Genomic DNA, 22,514 nt, shown 5'->3' on the forward strand with positions numbered 1-22,514 from the left:
CAGGAGGATGCTTACTCGGCCTACGAGGATTCTAATGCTGAACAATCTATTCCTTCGGCCTCCCCTCCTGAAGAATTTTCATTTGGTGAGACACTGCACTCTATGAGAGAACATTTTCAATGGCAGGGCCAGGAATTTTCTGATTCTAGAAAGAGATTAAGGACCTTTTTACATTTACCTCAGCATAGGCCTTTAGCTATACCTCCTGTTTTGAATGTTATTGATGATGTGTACTCTGATGCTAGTACAGCCCCTGATTCTCTCCCTCCGGCTCCTGCCAAACCTGATAGGTACTACAGGGTCCCGGATTCTCATCTACACCTGTACAAGGCCCACTCTGCAGACCCAGAAACTATTTCCCAGGGCCCAAAAGGCTTTGCAGCTGCCACTGCTAAAAATCCTCTACCTTCAGAAAGGGAGTCTAGAGCTTTAGAGAGATGGGGAAAGAAAGTATATACTTCTGCAACTCTTTCCATGAGGGCATTAAATTGTCAATTTCATATGATTCAGTACTAAGAGTATTTGTTAGATGAATTGCATAAGAAGCTTTCCTCTTCTGAACCCCTTGACCGTAAATCACTTCAGGATCTGGTACATAACTCACAGCAGGTTAGCAATCATTTTTTGCAGTGTGGTTATGATGCACTGGAAGCTTCATGTAGGTCAGCTATGACAGGGGCAGTTATACGTAGGCATGCCTGGTTGAAGGAACAATCTTTACCAGAACATTTTAAAGCTAAGCTCCTGGATGCTGCAATGGAAAAACAAAAATTATTTGGTTCCACGGCTCAGGAGGTCTTAAAGAAGTTTGAAGAAAAGGCAAAATCTGTGCAAACAGTTAAGGACTTTCTGCAAGTACAACCACCGAGATTCAGCAGAAATTGACCTACTAAGAATTGGTCCTTTCCGGACTCGGACAGATCCCAGAGAGGCATGAACAGGCATGCCAGAGGTAGAGGGCAAGCTAGAGGCTCCTACAGAGGCCGTCAGTGGCAGCCTCCCAACCAGAGAGGTAGTGCAGGAACAACAACTGCTACACCAGGACAGACTCAATGACTTTATTATGACTCCGCCGACCAGGGCTCAATTAGAAGCACCATTGGGTGGAAAGCTTTCTTTATTCTCAAAAAATTGGCATTACATCACAAGGGACACATGGACACTGCAAATAATAGACAAAGGATACAGGTTCCATTTCCACACTTTGCCAAAAAGAAAAGGAATGCCAGACCTGCCACCAAATCAGAGGGCAGAGGCTTTGAAGCAAATCAACAAATTAATACAAATGAAAGCCATAGAAAAGGTACCTCTTTCAGAACAAGGCCGATGATTTTACTCCAGATTATTCCTTGTTCCAAGAAAAGAAAATCAATGGAGGCCTATTCTCGACCTGTCCGCACTGAATACTTACCTCATTGTGCCAAAATTCAAGATGCTGACCCTACAGCAACTTCTTCCCATGCTGGGCAAGGAGTCTTGGCTGGTGACTCTAGATCTCAAGGAGGCATACCTGCATGTCCCTATTCGACAAAGTTGCAGAAGACACCTCAGATTTCTTGCAGGATCAGAGCATTATCAATTCTCAGCATTGCCCTTTGGCTTATCTACTGCACCCAGAGTATTCACAAAATGCCTGGCATCAGTAATTGCACACTGCAGACTTCAGGGGATTCAAATCTACCCATATCTGGACGACTGCCTTATACAAGCGGACAACAAGGAAAATTTGTTAAAGGACTTGGACTATGCCATCCACCTATTACAGGCCTTGGGATACACAGTCAACATCCAAAAATCAAGACTTGTTCCATCCCAAAGAATAACCTTTTTGGGTGCAGATCTAGACACAACCACCCAAATGGCCTTTCTCACAGAAGAAAAACAAAAACAACTTCCGGATTACTTCAAGAATCTGACAAGACAAACTCAGCTGACTGCAAGGAAAATCCTGCAGTCCCTGGGTTACATGGCATCCTGCATAATTCTGATTCCACAAGCCAGGCTGCATATGAGAAAATTGCAATGGTACCTAAGGAGTGTATGGACTCAGCACAGTCACACTTTAGAAACTTTGATCCCACTCATTCCTTGCCTTCAAAAGGAATTCCTGTGGTGGGCTCAAGCCTGCCAGTCCAACAGAGGGTTGCCTTTCAACAAACCAAAAGCAAACCAAACCATCACCACGGATGCTTCAGACCGAGGCTGGGGAGCACACATGGAGGACAAATGTATCCAAGGGCTATGGTCTCAAGGACAATGCACATAAACCAAAAGGAAATGCTGGCAGTGATACACGCAATCGAGGCCTTCAAATCTTTCCTTCATCAAGGCCACCTGCTAATAAGGACAGACAACACCACAGTTATGTGGTACATAAACAAGCAAGGAAGCACGCATTCCTACCCTCTATGCAGACTGGCCATGAATCTATGGGAACTTTGCTTGAAACTCAATATACAACTACAGTCCCAGTTCGTGCCAGGGAAAGACAATACACTGGCAGACAGCTTAAGCAGAACTACCATGGATGCACACGAATGGATGCTGCACCCAGACATCTTTTTACTCATAACACAATCATGGGGGGAAGGCCGGAGATAGATCTGTTCGCCTCACCCCACAATCATCAACTGAAGACATTCTGCTCAAGGACATACCACCCGCAAGCATGGAAGGTGGACTCTCTCTCTTTCAGCTGGAAAGCTCTAAAAGTCTATGCTTTCCCACCACTCCCATTAATGTCCAAGGTTTTACTGAAGATCAGGGCAGAACAGCCAAGAGTGATTCTGATAGCTCCAGACTGGCCAAGGCAGCACTGGTACCCACTGTTGAAGAGCATGTCACAGATGAAACCGTGGCCTCTCCCCCTATGGCCACTTCTTCTGACGCAGAACAATTTCAAGATCCTGCATCCCAACTTGAAAACCCTGCAGCTAACTGCCTGAAGAATACCATGACCCCTCCTCAGAATAGCTTATCACAGAGAGTAAAGGACATTATTATGGACGCCTTCCACAAGGAAGGCATACTCAGAAAAATGGAAAAGATTTCTCATTTTGGAACACAACAAAAGGCTTAGATGTGACAGTGGTGAGCATGGCACATATACTGGAATACTTAGCAGAATTGTTCCACAATGGCCTGTCTTATTCTTCCATTAAGATACATGCCTCAGCAATTTCAGCAGAATACAATGTTGATCCACCTATCTTCTCGCATCCTCTCTTAAGACAATTTCTGAGAGGAATCAAAAACATCAATCCTCCAAGGAAACCATCTTTACCTTCTTGGGACCTTAACTTTGTGCTGGAGAAACTAACACTTCCTCCCTTTGAACCAGCAGCATCGGCGGATCTACAGTTTCTGTCTTGGAAAACTGCATTCCTTCTGGCCATAACTTCAGCAAGAAGAGTATCTGAGTTACAAGCTTTAATGGCAGTGCAGCCATTTGTTATTTTCCATCAAGACAGAGTCTCATTGAGAACCAATCCTACTTTTATGCCAAAGGTGGTATCTAGGGTATCCTTGAACCAAGCAATTCACTTGCCTACATTCTTCCCAAATCCACAAAATAAAGGGGAGAAACTTCTACACAGTCTGGATATACACAGACAATTACGCTACTATTTGGACAGAACTAAAAGTTACAGAAAGACTGACCAACTGTTTGTAGCATATGCTGCTGGGGCACAAGGAAAAGCAATTTCCAAACAGACAATTTCAAAATGGATAGGAAATTGCATTCGTTTTTGTTACTCCTTTCATGGAAAGACGGTTCCTGCAAACATTAGGCCTCATTCCACGAGAGCCACAGCCACCACTACAGCCCTCCTAAGAGGGGTGGCTACCAAGGACATTTTAGAAGCTGCTACATGGAGCTCCGTGCATACACTTGCCAATCATTACAATTTACCTTTATAGTCCAGATCCAGAGCAGGTTTTGCTACAGCAGTCCTGTAGGGTATCTTAACTACACCATCCTTTTCTTAGTGCCTCCACTCCCAGATTGGCTATGGTATTCTACCCATATGTTATGACTGCAGATGCATCCTTGAAGGACATAGTACAGTTTTGTACCTACCATAAATGTAGATGTCCGATAGGTATGCATCTGCAGTTAGGTTTACCCTCCCTCCTTCCCCTCTGTGGTATTCCTAGGGTGCTTACCCCTCTATTAGCTAGCTGGGGGATCTATTATGGTGTATTTGTTTGTATATATATATATGTATATATTTTTGAAAATGTTTGGAATTTATTGCATTTCTCCAAATTTAGCCTTCCTAGAGGGCACCTGGCATCTGGGGCAAGAAACACTGAGGAAGATGGCGTCGGCTGATGCTTTTATACCCCAGATGCTCTGACATCGGGGAAAGTGCGACATCAGCCGAGGCCAGACCCAGACTTGGGAATCCGGCCGACCGAAGGGCTGCCTGAGGCAGGACAACCCATATGTTATGACTGCAGATGCATACCTATCGGACATCTACATTTATGGTAGGTTAAAAACTGTACTTTTTTAATCATTTTAATGCTTTTATTTAATTTTGTGGCAAAAATAGTAATTTCTCTATTTTTCTTTAACTTTTGAAGTCATGTGTGCCTTCATCTCCTTGCAGAAGGGTGAATTAACCAGTGTTTAGTCATTCTGTACTTTGTTGCTTAATCTATACTTGACAGCTGCTTTTGCTGTGCTTTTTATATTAAGAAATTCCAGGATTATCCATATTGTGGCAGAATGTGTTTACCTCGTCTCAAGCTATCTTCATCATATTGGTCAGTGTTGCAGTGACCTTGGCAATATGGGTTATATCCTACCAAGGATATAACAGCCAACCAGCTTCCAAAGCTTCAGGGCACATCCATGCACCCAAACTGTCAGGCAGCTTGAGCTGAGCTGACAAAAAGGCAAGTAAGAGCATGAAGCTCTTCAGAGCTTTATTGCTGCTGAAGAGAACACTCCTCTGAGGCTTTCAAGGATCGACAGTCAGTTTGTGCTTTCCTTTGCTGGGCAGATAAGTTCCCTTTGGGCAAAAATAACTATTCTCTTCATTTTATTAATATTTTATTACTTTGCTAGGAGTGTTGCTTTAACAGACTGTCTCAAGACTGTAACATAATTTTAAATGGAGCACTTGTTATTTTCTAAGAGTTTTAAAGTAGTGTAAAGTAGTTGAAAACATTTTTTTCTGTGGAGAAATTACATTTATTTTCTTTGGTGGGACTGGCATAGTGTTTTAAGGTGCATTTTACTGTGATTTTGTTCTGTCAAAAAAGTAACTTTTGTGGACTAGCATTGTCTGCTTGTCTATCCTGGGAAAGAGACACCATTTTTGTCTTGAGCATGGAACAGACTACTGGTCCCACTGTTCATCCTTCTTCCAACCACAAAAAGAAAAAGTTAAGCAAACAGCCTTTTCCATCACAACAGTCTAACAATTTGCCTCAACCACAGGTGGGTGACACTGCTATGGCCATTTGTCTTTTATACTGGATCCTTCTGATGTAGCACCTATGGCCACTATAGACCAGTGATTAGCCACATCCTCTGCAGCTGTTGGGATCCCCTAAGTGAACAAGGGAGAGCCTCTCTTGACAGGCCTGGGAAAGGAAACAGAAAACGTTTCTCTGTTGTAGTAAAATGCTGTGCTCATCCCTGGAGAAACAGCTGCTGCCATTAGTAACACTGTTGGCCCCATTTTGTCTGTCAAAAAGTAACAGAAAACCAAGCATGTATCTTCTCCTCCTCAAATTTCTTTGGAAGACTGCGGTGGTGGTGCTGCGGTAGCATTGTCGCCTCACAATAAGACGTCTTGTTCGATTCTCAGCTAAAGCGTCTTCTGTGTGGAGACATGCGTCAATGGGCGTACCTTCGTTGAAGGTTATGCGTCAGAGCTGGCAACCCGGCACGTAAAAATCTACTGCCAGTCATTAGCAGACCGGAGTTACGCTGTAGCGACCACTAACCTGGAAAAGCCGAAAGATACAACAACAACAACAACAACAACTCTCTTTCTCATGGATTAGTTCAGACTATTAATCCTTCTTGTAAACTAGTTTTGGGTAAAAGAAAGATGGATTTATTTTTTCCTAAAGAGAGGCAAGATTCTGAATCTGAACAGGAAGATGCAGAGATGGATACAGTTTTTTTCCTCAGATTTCTGGTTTAGACTCAGAGGATAGTTCAGTTTCTGATTCTCCTTGTGGAGGGTTCTCTTTCTGTTTCTCTGAGACTATTGCTAGAATGTGCCAGTATTTTCACTTGGAGAACATACAGGTTTCTCAATCTCTCAGAAAATACTGTGAGCTGTTATAGAAGGATTTTCCAGAACGTACATCCATTCCTCCTGCTGTGTCAGCTTTAGGTTGTGTGTGTGTGTTTCTGATTGCAGTTTTCCTGATAGTGAGACAGCTTCCCCTAAAAGGCATATAAGATATATAAAGTTCCTCAGTCTTAAATTGTTATACACTATTCCCAAACCTGACCCAGGAGCTGTAGCCTCAGTTGATCCCACTGATGCTAAGCACTTAGTTAATTCCATTCCTTCTCACTCTCTCTCTCTCTCTGATAAGGATGGATACATTATTTATAGCTATGGGGAAAAATTATGTATTTCTCCAGCTTTGATTTTTAGAATTTTGAGTTATCAGGCTCATATGTTAAAGTTTGTTCTAACAGATTGTGAAAGTATGAGAAAAGTTTTATTTGCAGTTTCTTCTTTTGAGGAAAAATTAGCTTTAAATAAATGTGTTTCTTCTTTGCTTGCTTGCAGTGTGTTTATGACTCTCTTGGTACTTCTTCCAGTGCTGTGGCCTCTGATACTGTTTTGAGGAGGTTTGCATGCCTGCATTCTTGGAATCTCCCAGAGGCCATAATTCATGTTAATTGTCCACAAAAAACACAGGGTAACTTCTTTTCCAAAAAAACAGACTCCAGGCAGGTAAGGTTATTAGCGCGAAAGTTCCCTTTATTCACACTCCAAAATGGAACTTCATCAAATACACGCACCTTTCCCTCTTTTTATATACAACTCATTAAAGTAATTACCCCAATCAACACATTTTACAAATCATTAAACTTGCAAATTGATTCCTCCATTTAAAATCCATCAGTAGACATTTTAAAAGTATATACATACATTTTCCTGTTCTTACTAACCAATCTATAAGTAATTCCTTTCCATATAAGAAAACATTTTTAAAAAAAACATCTGCTTGATGAAATAGATTATTTATGCATGTAATCATTCTCATAGTATAATTGTTAACCATAAAAGAAGCAGAAGGAAAACATTCCAATTCAAATCACTTCTGCCTGAAGATGTAATAAACTACTTAATGAAATTCTGTCACTAATTCCAGGGAAAACTGTTGCGTTTAATAAAACCTGCCAAAATGTTTCCCTGTACTCCAAAAAGCAGGGCCAGTTGCATCCCCTTTCTTCTCTCCCTACTTTTTCCAGCACACAAAAAGAAACTTCCTAAAATCCTTACATCTCATACTATGTCTATATAGGGTGTTGTTTTTATCCTGTCTCCATATTGCATATATGTGCTGATATATTCTCTTTTTTAATTTATTCTCCATTTTTCCTATGTAATATGCACAGCAAGACTGGTACAGGGCCACATACACAACCCATTTTGTGTTACAATTGTAATTTCCAGTTACTGAAATTGTTCTTTTGTAGCCTTCTATCACATATGAATCTACACTCCCTACATCCATTACATTTCCTCATACTTCCAAGTGAAAACCTGTCTTTATTCTTTTTCCTTTCAAATAAATGTTTTATGTTGAATTCCCTTCTAAATACTATTTTTGGTTTATTACCTATTTTTTCTGCCAGTCCAAATGCTCCAAAAACACAATTCCAGTTTTTTTAAATATTTATGGCTGTATAAAGCTACAAGAAAAGGAACATAGCAGGAATGGCTGCAGGGGGACTCTGGTGCCATATTTTGGTTGTCTTTACTTCAGTTTGTGTTTGAAAATTGATATCCCATAATTCCACCGGAGCGGGTGGGGTTACATAATTATGTATTCAAATTAGATGTTAATCAGCGTACAGATTTGTACCTATTTTTCATGAGCCTTGTCCAGATTTTTGATGTTTCCAGGTTGAGAGGTATGATTTGCAAGTTTAATTATTTGTAAAAATGTGTTGATTGGGGTAATTACGTTAATGAGTTGTATATAAAAAGAGGGAAGAGGGTAAGGTGGGTGTATCTGATGAAGTTCCATTTTGGAGTGTGAATAAATGGAACAAAAGCGCTAATAACCTTACCTGCCTGGAGTTTGTTTTTTTGGAAGAGAGTTACCCTGTATTTTTTGTGGACAATTGGTTTGGACTTCTTGTTTTTATCATAATTCATGTCAGTGTTTGAACAACCAATTCTGCTGTAGCAGTTCCCTCCACCTCTTGTTTTTGGTGTGTTTTTTTATGTCAGTATGTGGGTGTTTAGTTTTTGTTGTTCCTAGTATTGTCTTTAAAGGGTACAGCCTTCCCTTCTGTTGGCAAGAATGTTCTGAAGGGCTTAGCATCCAAACTTGTATTTTAGTCAGCTAAACTCCAGCTGCCTGACAGTTTGGGTGTATGGAAGGTGCCATGAAGCTTTAAAAACTGGCAGGTTGTTATATCTTTTATTTATTTTTTATTTTACATTTGTTAACCGGGCTAGTCTGGCTGGATACATGTCCATTTTCAGCAGAGGCCCGAGGAGAAAAGCTCCACTATTACTAGTAACTTACAATAAAGAAAATAACACAGTAAAATATCAACTATGCAGTAAAATATACAAAAACATATAAGCAAGATAAAGGAGCATTAACATGTAAATATAAACAAATATATATGCAAATAAAGGAACATTATCATGTAGTATGGTAACAATGCAGAGGCATTTTAACAAGAACTAAAACAATAGTAAGGATTCAATTATCTCATACTATTTGCAAGAGTAGGACTGCTAGATAAAGAATATGAGAGAGAAATAGTAACACATAAGAGTCTATAGAAATTTACACCAATTAACAAGCTTAGGAAGAAACCTGTGGTGCCTGGGTACTGGTTTTAGATAGAGATTTGCAGAAAAGAGATAAGCGTCTAGGTTAAGTAAAAGGGGAGATGACAGGTCATAGTGATGTGACAAGTAAAAGGAGAGAAGTAGTATAGGAAAATTAATAAGCAGGGGTGCTCTACACTGGTACTGATAGAGGCAAGTGGAAGAGAAAGGAGAGGACTATAGTGAGGGATAATTAGCTTAGCTCAGTCAGGATTAGAGCAGGGACATAGCCAGTGGGATTGAAAATAGTTTCTTAGTTTTTTTTTGAAAAGGTGAGATGAGCTTAAAGTGGTCAGTTCTATGGGAAGTTTATTCCAGTATGAGCCAACAGCATTAGCAAATAAGGAGTCACCTGCTTTATTATGGGATTTGTGAGTAGCTACTAGAAGTCTGCTGGCTGGGAAGTAAGATTTTTGTATGGGGTAATGAGGTTATTAAGTATGGGTGTATTCGAGGGGTAATGGAGAATTTTATAAATGATCACTAATTGATGTAGGAGAATTAGATTTTGAAATTCAAGCCAGTTAAGATTTTTGAGATTAAGACAATGGTGAGTACGGAATGGGGAACCTGTGGCAAACCTGGCAATACTATGGTAGGCTGTGGCAAGTTTCTGAAGGTTGGCTTTTGAGATGTTGATATACGATGGAGAGGCATACAATAGTGTAGAGATGAGATGAGTTTGGGCTAGAGATACCCTGGTGGTTGCAGTAAGAAAGGGCTTAAGTCTATAGAGGGCACCTATCTTTTTGTTAACAGCCTTGATGGTTAGATCAATGTGGCAGTCAAAGTTTAGTTGATTGTCAATAGTAACGCCTAGTAGCTTAGTGGAACAATCAGGTTTAATGATAGTGCCATTGCTAGACACAATGGAAAAGGTGAGTGAGGCAGATTTAAGGGTAGGTGTGAAAAGTAGTAGTTTGGTTTTTTTGGGATTAAGGAGGAGACAGATATGTTGGCAGGATATCCTTGGCAGGATATAACCCAAAAGGCTACTGTAGCAGTCATCATTCAAATATATAGTGTTATGGTAAGATTACTTGCACAACTGTCCTTTCCATATTTAGTGGCCTCTGTGAACTGCCCTGTTAACTCAGCCTTTCTATAGCTGTGACTCCGATAGTGGCAGCCCTTTCATTGTTAAAAGTTTTATGCTTTCTCCTAGATAAATCAGAGCAGTCTCTGTTTGTGTTATAAGAGTAGGCTATGCCAAAGTTGCTAAACTCAAAATGTAGCCTTGTGATGTGAATAATTAGACCTTATCTATTTATGCATTGCATAATTATGTGATTTTTTGTGGACCCCTGCATTGTGCCAAGTTACAGACCCCACTATCCCCAAGTCTGAATGGTGCACTCTACCTTATACTCTGTACTTCACTCTGTATAATATTGTGATTTTCTTTTATTATTTTCACCACTTTCGACTTGATTTGATTATGTTAACCTATCCTGAACTGTAAATGGTACTCTAATACGTATTAACCCAAATGGTGTTTTTTTGTATTTTATGAATAATCTGAATTTCTGTTTCTGTAGGTATACTGAATATGTTCATGTTTTTTCTTAGAGCTGGCTGGGCAATTAATGGCCTTGTGATAGGACCAGCAGACCCAAAGAACTGCACAAACAACATACTTTATAACTATGGACACATCCAAGACTCAGAAAGATATGGTGCCTACTGTAGAGGTAAACAAGGTGAGTGAACTTTGTGATTAATATATGAAACATTGACTCTGTACCTTTTGGGGAAGCCTAACAAGGCTTTTTAATGAGTTTGATGTTGCACAAATAACAGTTATATTTAACTTTCTGTTTCTAAGTGAACCAGGTGTGATTCTTCAGTCGCTTTTGCATAATTCATTTTCACTTCATCACGATGATTCTTACAAATAAAGATTTTGCACAAAGAATAGTCTGACATAATTTTAAATAGAGCACTCGTTTTTTTCTGTCAATTTAAAAGCAGTATAAAGTAGCTGAAGCATTTTTTTTTTCTGTGGAGAAATTGTTTATTTCTCTTTTGTGGACACACTTCAATCACATTGACTGTATGCAAATAACTCACCCAACATACACTCATGAAATACTATCTCATAAATCTTTGCATGTACACAAACTGTACATATTTACTAAAAATACTTTATATTTTATGTGCCTTTGCCAGGAAAGCTAGTGCTTGATGACTAAACATTTGTTCAAGGGAAAGTGCAGTCTCACTCTGTTGTAGTTCAGTCTATGTGTAAACTCCCCAGTCTCAACAAATTATTTGCTGAATGCCCAGAAATCATACAGTGGTTCAAACCTCCCCTTTTTTCATGTGAAGAACTATGGATTTAAAGCTGTGTAGTTTCCATACTATGTGCAGGAACATTAAAGAAAAGAAAATGGAAATGCAAGTTGGTAGAGGAGGAGAAGAGATGGGGGTACTGTTAGCTGTTACACTATCAGAGGTTGGGGGAGGGAGGTCTGAGAGTCCATCTTAAATGAAAAGAGGGAAGTTTCATCCCAAAGAGAAGCATGTGATTCAGAACAGGAAGTGTAACGTGGAAACAAAGGGGTAAGGAGTGTGGCTCACTTGTACCTGTTATTTTTGGAACTTGCTGTTTCATGTTCATAGGTTATTCTAGAAGACTGTTGTTGATCTTAAATGGCATTTTAACTGTGTAGGGCATTATCTTTCAACTCTTTGCAAACGGTAGAGAAAACATCAAACATTAATTTGCATAGCTCTGTGACCAGATGGGGGTGCATGTCTCTACATTGGCAGATAACATGTGGAACCCTGCTTGGAATTCTATCCGTTCCATGAAAACATTTAGATAATCCATTACTGTTTCTTGCAGTGTCGGTTTTGCTGTTTTGCTCCATATGGAGCAGATTGTTTTTAGTCTAGCATCATTAAAAAGGGAGAGAATTCTGAACAAAAGGCAAAACTTAAAATAAAGTGTTGTGTAAAGCTGCCCCACTTGTATTTTGATTGGAAAACTGTTGATCTAGATGAGCTTATTGATTATGTAAATATTCTCAGAAATTTTGGAAGTAGTTTGACTAGGAAAGAACGCATGGTATTATTTAACTTGCAGCATTTGAATAAGTTTGTGGTTACTTCTCCTAAGAGGTGGGTATGGTTGTGGTAATGGGTTACTTCCTATTCACAGGAGAACAGATAAAACAACTTATCAACTCTGTGTTTTACTTACAACTCCACAGTGATCCTGTTTTTTCATGTTTGAACAACAGACTGATGGCTTTTTGGCTGAATCCTTTTATTTATTTATTTATTTATTTTATTTAACATTTGTTCACTGGGAAAGTCCAACTTGGAACAAAGTCAATTTTCAGCGTACCCCCAGGGAGAAACACTCTAGATGCATGTCTTTGTAACATGGGAGGAAACTGGAGCACCTAGAGGAAACCTACACGAATGCAGGGAGGACATGCAGACTCCACACAGAAGGCACTCCAGCCGAAAATCGAACTGGAGAACCTCTTGCTATGAGGATACAACGCTACTGTTGCACCACTGTGCCGTCCATGGGTCATTTCAGATTTATTAAGGAAAAAATTAACTGTAGCTAATCTGAAAACATGATATTTTCTTGTTTTAGTAAAAATACATAGAATAAAAATAAACCTGCTATCAGACTTGAAGTTTTTTGATGTGGATCCCTAACTAAATCACTATCAAAATTTTCGGAAAATTCCTTCAGATCCTGTAGATCAATAAAGGCGGATATTAAGAATACCACCAAGTTTCTACAGTTAATATCAAATGGTCAGGTTGAACAGTATTGGTATTTATATATGTTGGATATGTGTGCCTTCTGTACCCTACATAGCTGAATGATTTTTAGTGCAATTGTCTGAGATGGTACTTAATAAGAATTTGTTTTATTTTACCCATGATTGTTGTTTACGTCTGAGTGATACTGCTCTGGGGGCAAAATGTGTGCCCCTATATATAGATTTTTATATGGGAATTTTTTAACATATGTATATTTACTGTATTATCAGGAACAAGTATTTGTGTCACATAGCTGCGGCACAGATAATGCCTGATGTATGATTAACATGGTAGGGTGATTTCTTTGAATTAAAGTTGCAGTGATGAGAATAATTGCCTTACCATATTCAGTCTCAATTTTAAGGAGTTCAGTACACAAAGTGTGTTAACTTTGCAATTAATTTTGTTGGAAAGGGCTGTCCCTTTAATTTTTTTTTTTAAATAGAAAATTACTAACATGACATCATAAAAAATTGAACCCACAGTGCATCACCACCTACAGTAGCGTAGAAGCCATTATTTTTCCATGCTAAGTGCAGGAAGAGATGTGTCTTATATCCTCGTAAGACAAGTTGACAACTCTATCAGAGGTGAAACACCCTACACTGAAAATTAACGTGTAATGATTTGTTAGTAAATCCATGATGCAAATAATTCTTCCTCTAATGAAGTATGGTACTATTTACCAGAATGCTTTACTGGTACATGTAAATCATTCCAAGTATGCATGTTGACATAATTTTGTGGGTGTGGTCATAAAATTCGAGTCAGCAATAAAACTAAAACATCAAAAAATATATGATAGTTTTAGTTTTGTTTTCAAACCACTTTCAGATTAAACATCAGAAATATATCCAAGAAATAAAATTAACTGTAAAAGGCAGATGCATAAGAAGTGTAACAATATACTTTAAATACTTTTGTTGAATATTAGAATCAAAATTAGTTTGGAATTCAGTTTTCATTAAAGACAGTGCTATTTACCATTTCCTTTCATGATGACAGTTTGATCACACTCATTTGTATAGGATCCCTTTTAATAAGAACTCATTCCTTTGTAAATCTTGACTGAGGCATGTATGCAGTACCAATGATGAATAATGATCAACAGCTTCTACTCTGGGTCATAGATTCTTGCACAGGGGTATGATTTGGGTCAGATTTATGAGCTATACCTACAGACAGGGAGTATGACAAAAAACTTTACTTCAATAGGAGGGTCACAGGAAAGATGTCATTAGATTTATGACTATTTACAGTTTCTGTAGTTTTCAGATTAAACAGGTTAACAAATTTTGGCTTAATCCAGTACTGAGTGCTAGTTTGCCTGCTATATGCAGGTCTAGTTATCATAAATGAAAAAGCATAATCCAATATCTGTCCTGTTATAAACATGGCAAAACAAATGTGAGGGGAAGTGCATGCAATAACCAGATGCAGCCTCTGTAGACATTGTACATTGTGGAAAAATATCTTGAACTGTAATTCATTCTCCACAAGAAACTCTAGGAAAATATTTGATATTAATAATATTTATAATAATTATTTAATATTAAAAAAGTATTACTTGTGACAGTCAGTGATTGATTTGCCTGGCATGATGTGTTCTTCATTTTATGTTGGATAGATAAGATGTTTCAGCAATGAATAAGTTGCCTATTTAAGTGGCATTAATTGTCGCAGCAGAGAAAGGAGTGTTTATTTAAACAGTCTAAAAACATCCTACATCTAAAGTTGTGTTTATTGGTATTAACAAGGATATATCCACTGGTAGATGTACATGAAATTCTGGTTAAGAAAAGTTTTAGATATTAAATACTGTCTTTATACTCTGAGTCTGAATAAATGTTTATAAAGTACAATATTGACTTTATAGACTGCTTTTTCCTTTTTTCTGTGTTTTGTAAATATTTTATAAGTTTTAATTCACTTTATTGAGAATTACAATTGATCACATGATCATGTTGGTGTATAAACATCATGACATCACAATGGATTAGATACTGATGAAGCTTTTGTTACAAAACCATTCCATCTTGAATCACTTTTTGTATCAAGGAATAAAAGTCCCCCCTCCCCTCAGAAGTGCTGGTTTATGCTTGCGGATCTATCTGTCTATACAATCCAATAAGGACTCCAGTCTTCTCCTGCTCTTGTATATTAGGCTCTGATCCTAATTATCTAATAGCAATTCCTCCCCATCCCCACACTCCTATTAATTTTAAGGAAAGCCATATTCCTTTCAGCTACGTACTTTGTTAGTCATTATTTTGTTGCTTCTGGCTCTTAATAAACCCCATTTCATTCACCATAATTTTACCTTAAAATAATACTCCTTTGTTCCTGCTCTGAGATTTGAGAACTTGTAATTGAAGCATTGTACTCTGCCTATTTTCTTGTGCATGCTTTTTTTTTTCTTTCTTTCTTTTTTTAATTTTTTAAGATGGCATTCACTTAGACTTTACATTTCCTGGGATGCTTTCATTTTCTAAATTTTCTCTCCACACTTTTAAAAGATACATGTCACTGTTTATTATTCTATGCTTGTATGGCTTCTATTGCAGGTTACTCACCATATATTGCACCTCCTTTAGCTGTCTTTAGTTTCACTTCAGGTGAAGATAATTGCCTATCATTTGTACTGAGGTTCCATTTTCCTTTACATCCCAGAATTTACCACTTCATCTTGTTGCTTTCTTACGCTATACTACTTACTTACTTTCGTTTAGAACATCTAACACAAATTTTCTGCAGATCACATTATTTTATTATTTACTTATTTAATCTGATGTTGTCCTCCTCATTCTGCTTTACATATGGGTCTTGGATCTGAACCTTGGCTCTGTCTTGACCACCTCCCACAGACTTTAACTTCCAGGATCAAACTCCTCCCCTTATCCATAATCCTCTACACCTCAACCCAACCTCCTTGCTGTCCCTTTCCTTTTTGGGCTTCAGCACTTTTTCCTTCTCTTTAAAAAAAAAAGTTTCCAGTTATAGCTGGAGTTGGAGTTTTTGCATAGATATTTTAGGTATTGTAGTCCTAATAGTTGTACTTCTTAGTTCTTGTTTAGTGGTTTGTTTTTTGTAATGGATAAGCCTACTGGATTTAAGAGGTGTTCCAAGTGTGAGATGAAAATTCTGCACTCAGATGCCCATGATTGTTGTGCGTACTGCCTAGGACCAGCTCATCTTGACTCTCCTTGCAACATTTGTGAGGGATTTAACCCTCAGGCCTTGCAGGAGAAAAGAAATAAGCTTATTTTGAAAGGATTGTTGCCTGCTACTGCTGTTTCTCCAGGGGTTCAACTCCCCCTCTAAGCTTTCTCATGGCTCCAACCCTAAGAAGAAAGGGTCTAAGGAGCTGACAGCTTCCTCAGAGCCGCATGTCAAGGCTCCAAGGTTATTGGATCTGACCTCGTTGGCACCTAGGCCTCTATTGGCTCTATCAGATCCAATCAACCTAATGGCTCCGAGTGATCCCTCTGTTTCCACTGTGCCCTCGGATCCTAAGCCTTTGGATCAGAGTAACCCTCTTTGTATCTGTTGGTCTCTGGATCCACAGTCTTCAGGGAGATGTAAAGTGGTGGATTCAATCAGATCTGACAATAGTGAAACCGTTCACTTTTCACTTGCCCTAAGCCACGGTGACCACAGATGCTTCCCATCTAGGGTGGGGGGAGTATTTTCAGGGGGGAAGATGGTCCAAAGCACATGGACACAAATAAAGACCAGTTTGCATATAAACACCTTGGAGATGAGGGCAGTTTTTCTGTTGTTGCAAGCCTTTTAGGACGTCCTCCCTCCAGGGACTAATGCTATTCACACCAACAACATGGCGGTTGTCTGGTACATCAACAAGCAAGGAGGGACCCATTTGTACCCTCTCTGCAAAGAGGCCATGAGGGACTGGGAATGAGCAATCTATTCAGACTGCTTTCTTGCAACACATATACAGGGGAAATCCAATGTGTTAATGGACAGGCTCAGCAGATTTATTTTGATGCCTCACGAGTGGTCCCTCAATCAGTCAGTGGCAAATGAGATATTCCAGTGTTGGAGTTCTCCCTGCTGCAACCTCTTCATGTCCCCTTACAACACCAAATGTAGCAGTTATGACACTTTGATTCCTCCTTTGTGGGGGCTCCATGAAGGCCGCTGTAGTCCACGATTAACCTCCGGGACCCTTGTATGCCTATCTTCCTCTCCCTCTGCTTCTAAAATTCCTTCAAAAAACCAAATGGTTGAAGAGCTCAGTAATCCCCATTAACCTCTGGGACTCCTGTATGCCTATCCTCCTCTCCCTCTGCTCCCAAGATTCCTTCAGAAAGCCAAATGGTTGAAGAGATTAGTAATCCCCATTGCCCCCTTCTGGCCTCATCAAGTGTGGTTTCTGTTCATCTGGTCTCATCTCAAACATTCTCCTTGGCTGCTGGATCCCAAACCAGACCTCCTTTCTCACCTGATTTTAGGATGCCACCCCAATCTCCATACTCAAGTTGACCACATGGTTTCTCCTCTTTCTATGATTTTTAGAGGGACCAGGTTTCTTCTCCGGTCAAAGCTATACCTTCTGGCCTCCGAAAAACAATCAAATAAGAAGGTTTACAAGTGGAAGAGATTTTCTCTTTAGGCAATCAATAATAACTTGGACCTTTTTTCAGCTCCAATCCCCTCTGTTCTGTTGTTTTTAGAATCTTTGTTTAAGCAAGGTTCTATTTTTGCTACCATTAACCTGCAGCTAGCGTCTGTCTCCAATTTTCATTCAGGATTTTTGTCATGGTCTCTTGCTTCTGCTAGCCTATATAATGCTTTGTTGAAAGGGATATTTCTTTTGAGGCCTCCTATTAAAGATCTTACACCCCCCCAGGATCTCACTCTGGCTTTACAAGCCATAACCCAGAGTCCTTTTGAGCTGGCTAAGGATTGTGACTTGAAGTTTTTGGCTTGGAAATCTGCCTTTCTTGTTGCTATCACATCAGCAAAAAGGGTTTCTGAGTTGCAAACACTCTCTTCCAAACATTCTTATATCATCACCCACAAGGATAGGGTGTCTGTCTGCACTACTGCTCTTTAATGCTGAAGGTGGCTACATCTTCCAGTATCAACCAATGTATTCAATTACCAGTGTTCTTTCCTAATCGCACTAACAAAGGAGAATACCTTCTACATTCCTTAGATGTTCACAGGCAGCTTCGGTTCTACCTCCATAGAACAAGGCACTTCAGGAAGTCGGACCAGTTATTTGTTTCCTTTTTTCCGTAATCATAGGGGTCAAGCTGTTTTCAAAGTAACAGTTGCAAAGTGGATCACTAACTGTATTGCTTTCATTTATGAAAAGAATGGTTGGAAGTTGCCAGGTCAAAGCTTACTCTACAAGGTCTATTGCTGTGTCAGCTGCTTTTTCTTCCATGATTTCCATTGATGACATTTGTGCTGCTGCCACATGGTCAAATTCTCACACTTTTGTGTCCCACTATAAATTGGATGTGGTGCCCAGGAGCAGGATGCCCTTTGGTTCTTCTATGCTCCTTCATATCCTTCCTTGAGGCCACCCAAGAAAATATGTAGCTGGGGACTCTGACACATATGTGAAGCAGAATGAAAAGGACAACATCAGATTTATTAGTTATGTACTTACCATAACTTGCTATCTGTGTTGTCCTCTTCTCATTCTGCTTCACCTTCCCGCCCAACCTTTCCCCCTCCTTCTGGCTATGCTTCTAGACTGTCTAAATAGCCTTTGTTGGAACCCTGGTTCCAGGTTGAGCTCCTGGATTTCTTCCTTTCTTCCTCGATCTGAGGAGGTTGGACAAGGTGTAGAGGATTATAGGTAAGGGAGGAGTTTGAGCCTGGAAGTTTAAGTCTGTGGGAGGTGGCCAAGCTGAGACCAATATGTGAAGCAGAATGAGAAGCGGACAACACAGATACCAAGTTATAGTAAGTACATAACTAATAAATGTTAAATTGTCAATCTCGCCTTCATTCTTGCTGGATGGGTTCGGAGCCGATCCTCGGCTCCGACTCAGCCACTTACTAAAGCTCGAGAGCTTATTTTACCGGGTCGAGGCAACCCTATATCCCATGATACTAGGCGATAACTCCAGATCTTGTTTGCCGCTTTCGAGGTGTGTTTTTTTACCTGCTCCTGGTAAGTCTTTTGAATACTTAGTTTTCAGTCACCCTTTTTGGTTAGTTTTCCACCCAGTTGTTTTTCAGTAGTTAACGACTACTTTTAATCCTATTCCCGTTAATACCTTCCCTTTTTTCCCCTTATAACTCACCCTCCACTCTTTAGGTTAGGCCTTAAGCCTGCCCCTTTCCTAATTATTGTTAGGGATCCTGTGGAGTGTTTGGGTGTGTCAGTATCCCACTTAATATTTTTATTGTTTTTGAGTGTTTTGTGTGTGTGTGTGTGTGTGTGTGTGTGTGTGTGTGTGTGTGTGTGTGTGTGTGTGTGTTTCCTTTTCCTTTTGTGCTCCCTCGACACTGTTATGTCGAAGGAACCAAAAGAAACTAAGGTCTCAGGCTTTAAGAAGTGTGATTCGTGCTGTCAGAAAATGTCTCTGACAGATGGTCACACTTCTTGTGTTTACTGCCTTGGACCCCTGCACCTGCAGGACTCTTGCTCTGTGTGTCACGCGTTCATTCCAAGAGTCCAGCAGGAGCGCAGGAACAAACTAATATTGAGGGGCTTGTTAAAGCCCGAGGGCTCCCCGACTAAGTCTGCGTTGGGGAGGCCTTCGAAACCAGCAAAACCGCCGGCTCCGAGTACCAAGCCTTCGGCTGCTGGCTCTTTGTCTGTGCCTAGATCAGCTCCGGCTGGAGCCGATCCCTCTGAGTCACAGATTCCTGTCTCAGCCCCACTCGGTGCCGATACCTCTGAATCCATGCATTCACAGTCGGCTCCGGCTGGAGCCGAAGTGTCTTCGGCTCCATACATATCTAAGAAGAGGTCAAGATCTCCTTCGTTGGAGTCCATCCATTCGGCTACGAGATCCCCCCTGCTCTCGGAGCGGAGCCACCGGAGCCGATCTTCTCGTCATCCAGGCTTTCTGACCACGACCTTGAGAGAGTGGTAAGTAGGCTGTTAAAGTCTCAGGCATTGACCCAAATGATCTGTAGCCCGTCTCATCAGATGGTAGCTATTACGACTCCACCTATTTTTCCTCCTTCGACTCTCCCTCAGAGTTCAGAGCCAGAGCTCCTCGGAGCCATGACTGTTGTGGCGTTGGAGCCAATACCTCCCTCTTCGGCTCCTTCTTCTTCCGCTCCGATCTCCTCCTTGATGCCTTCATTGGAGGGATCTGGGCACCTTGTCTCTCTCATCGGCTCCGAGGGGCAAGTGGCATCGGGCCATTGTCCTACCCCATTCTCCCTCTCGGAGTGTCAGCACTGGTGAGCTCGGCCCCAACATCAGCCTTGGAGCCTTCCCTGTCGGTGCGGCCTGGGGTTCCCACCTCTTCGGAGCGGGAGCCCTCTGGCCTTTCTGATAGGGGAGCCTTCGAGGTGATGAGGAGTGTACTAGCTCCAGGGCATAGTCGACGGTCAGCTCCATCAGCTCCTCCCACTACAGTGCCTGCTGATGTCTCTTCCCACTCTCTTGCTCCCGGACCCAGAGATCCAATGCCTCAGGTTTCCCCACTGGGAATATCTTCGTATTCCGAGGCTTCTCCTGACGTGTCAGCAGAGCCTTCGCGTAAGAGGACATGTAAGAGAAAGCATGTTGGCTCCCCTGAGTCCATTACATCTGACACCGACTTGGATGAGTCGGAGGGAACCCCAAAGTCCCCCTCTGAGGATGTCTCTTTCTCAGACATCCTAGAAATCCTAAAGCAGAGGGGGAACTGGTCTTCCCTTAATCCTTCCGAGGATGAGTCGGTGTACCTGGAGGCGTTTGGTTCTCGATCCTCCACCTCCTGGGTGTCTCCGCCTTTCGACCCCCTTATGGAAATAGTGGCTCAGAAGGTGTGGTCGGCCCCAGATTTGGTGGAACCCACCCCTCGGGGGCCATCTAAATTCATCACGGTGCCAGTTGACAAACAATTCTTAACAAAAGGTGTACCGCCAGATGCCATGGTGGTGGCTGCAGCCACCAGGAAGGAACTAGCTGATCCTTCAGTACCTATCCATCCTCCTAATAAGGATTCTAGGCCCATGGATAGGTACGGTAAGCGGATGTTTTCTTCAGCGACTTTTGCCATGCGGTCGCTGAATTAATTGTGTCACTTCACCCGACTTCAGAGAGATATTCTCAAAGAGTTGGGAGAAGTCTTACAGGATCCATCAGCTGCTGGGTCCCAGGATAAAATCAACTCACAGCTTGGAACCCTAAACTTGATTGTTAACTCCTCCATGCATCTCATTTCATATGCAGCCGATGGAGCGAGTAGGACCGTGGGCACAGGAGTGGCCTTAAGACGTCACGCCTGGATGCGGCTTTGTAATTTTGCGGACCCTTTCAAGGCATCCTTCACAAATTCCCCTTTTGACGGTTCGGCTTTGTTCGGACCTCAAGTGAAAGACACCTTGGCCAGATGCGAACAAGATGGCAAGACTCTTTCTGCCGTAGGAGTCTGTTTCTCCACCCCTTCAAGACCATACCCTAAGGGTCAGAAGGGTGGGAAAATGTGGTTCCGCAAATCTCAAGGAGTCACACCTGATGCAAGAGGTCAGTTTACCCCCAGAGGTAGAGGGGTTAACAACAACAGACGCCACCCTAGGGGCAGAGGGGGTCCGCAGAACCAGGGTAGCAGGGAGCCTCTCTCTAAAAAACCCTTCCAGCATCCCTGAGATGTTGCCCGATTGTCCACCTTCGGAGGCAGTCGGGGGGAGATTGTCGCTGTACCAAAAAGCCTGGCTTTCCCCTACTCAAGACAAATGGGTACAGTCGATCATATCCGAGGGTTACAAAATTCCCTTTATCCAAACCCCAATTCAGCAAAAGGGAACCCTTCCAGATGTTCCACCTGGTCTAAGGGAACTAGCAGTACCAGAGATATCAAAACTGCTAGCAAAAAGAGCCATCCAGCCAGTCCCAGCAGACCAACTAGGATCCGGAATCTACTCAAGGTTCTTTTTGGTACCAGAAAAGACAGGGGACTGGAGACCAATATTAGATCTCAGCAAACTAAACAAGTTTGTAAAGAGAACAAGATTCCAGATGGTCACGCTACAGTCATAGGTTCATAGGTTTATACTAGGCTATCTGCCCTAAGGCATTTATAAGCCTAGCCCAAAGTTTTGTGGCTTACGCCACCCCTTATATGAAAAAATACTGTGCCCATTAGTTTGTTGTGCCTCTGTCCAGCAGTGACACAGAGATGATTCCTGGGATAAACCTACGATCTCCCATCCACAGGTCAAGATTTCTCTTGAACAGAGCCAGCAAGATGCTCTGCCTCACATGGACTGGGATTTTATTCCACAGCATAGGGAGTCTCTGAGTGATAAATCTATCCCTCCAGCACGTCCTATTTATATCCGTGCTAAGGTTTAAGTCACTTGCTCTAGTGGTTTTGGTGAATTTGGATTTTTTGAGGTGGAGCATGTCCATTAATTCTGGGTTGGACATGGCCTTGTATGTCAGGCACATGTCACCTCTGAGCAGATGGTATGCGACTGAATAGAGCTGGAGTTTCTTCAATCTGGCAGCATATGACA

General features: G+C 41.2%; 1 protein-coding gene across 2 annotated transcripts in view; it reads left to right on the forward strand.

Moving 5' to 3' along the window:
* Positions 1-22,514, forward strand: part of LOC122811177 — a 3,180,768-nt gene that overhangs the window by 1,853,917 nt on the left and 1,304,337 nt on the right. For both annotated transcript variants that reach the window (XM_044082849.1, XM_044082848.1), the window contains exon 11: positions 10,632-10,762. In XM_044082849.1, the coding sequence (XP_043938784.1) occupies positions 10,632-10,762 (131 nt within the window). The remainder of the gene's footprint in view (positions 1-10,631; positions 10,763-22,514) is intronic.

Source organism: Protopterus annectens, chromosome 9.part0, assembly GCF_019279795.1.
Source record: "Protopterus annectens isolate FY-2018-M chromosome 9.part0, PAN1.0, whole genome shotgun sequence".
NCBI lineage: Eukaryota > Metazoa > Chordata > Ceratodontiformes > Protopteridae > Protopterus > Protopterus annectens.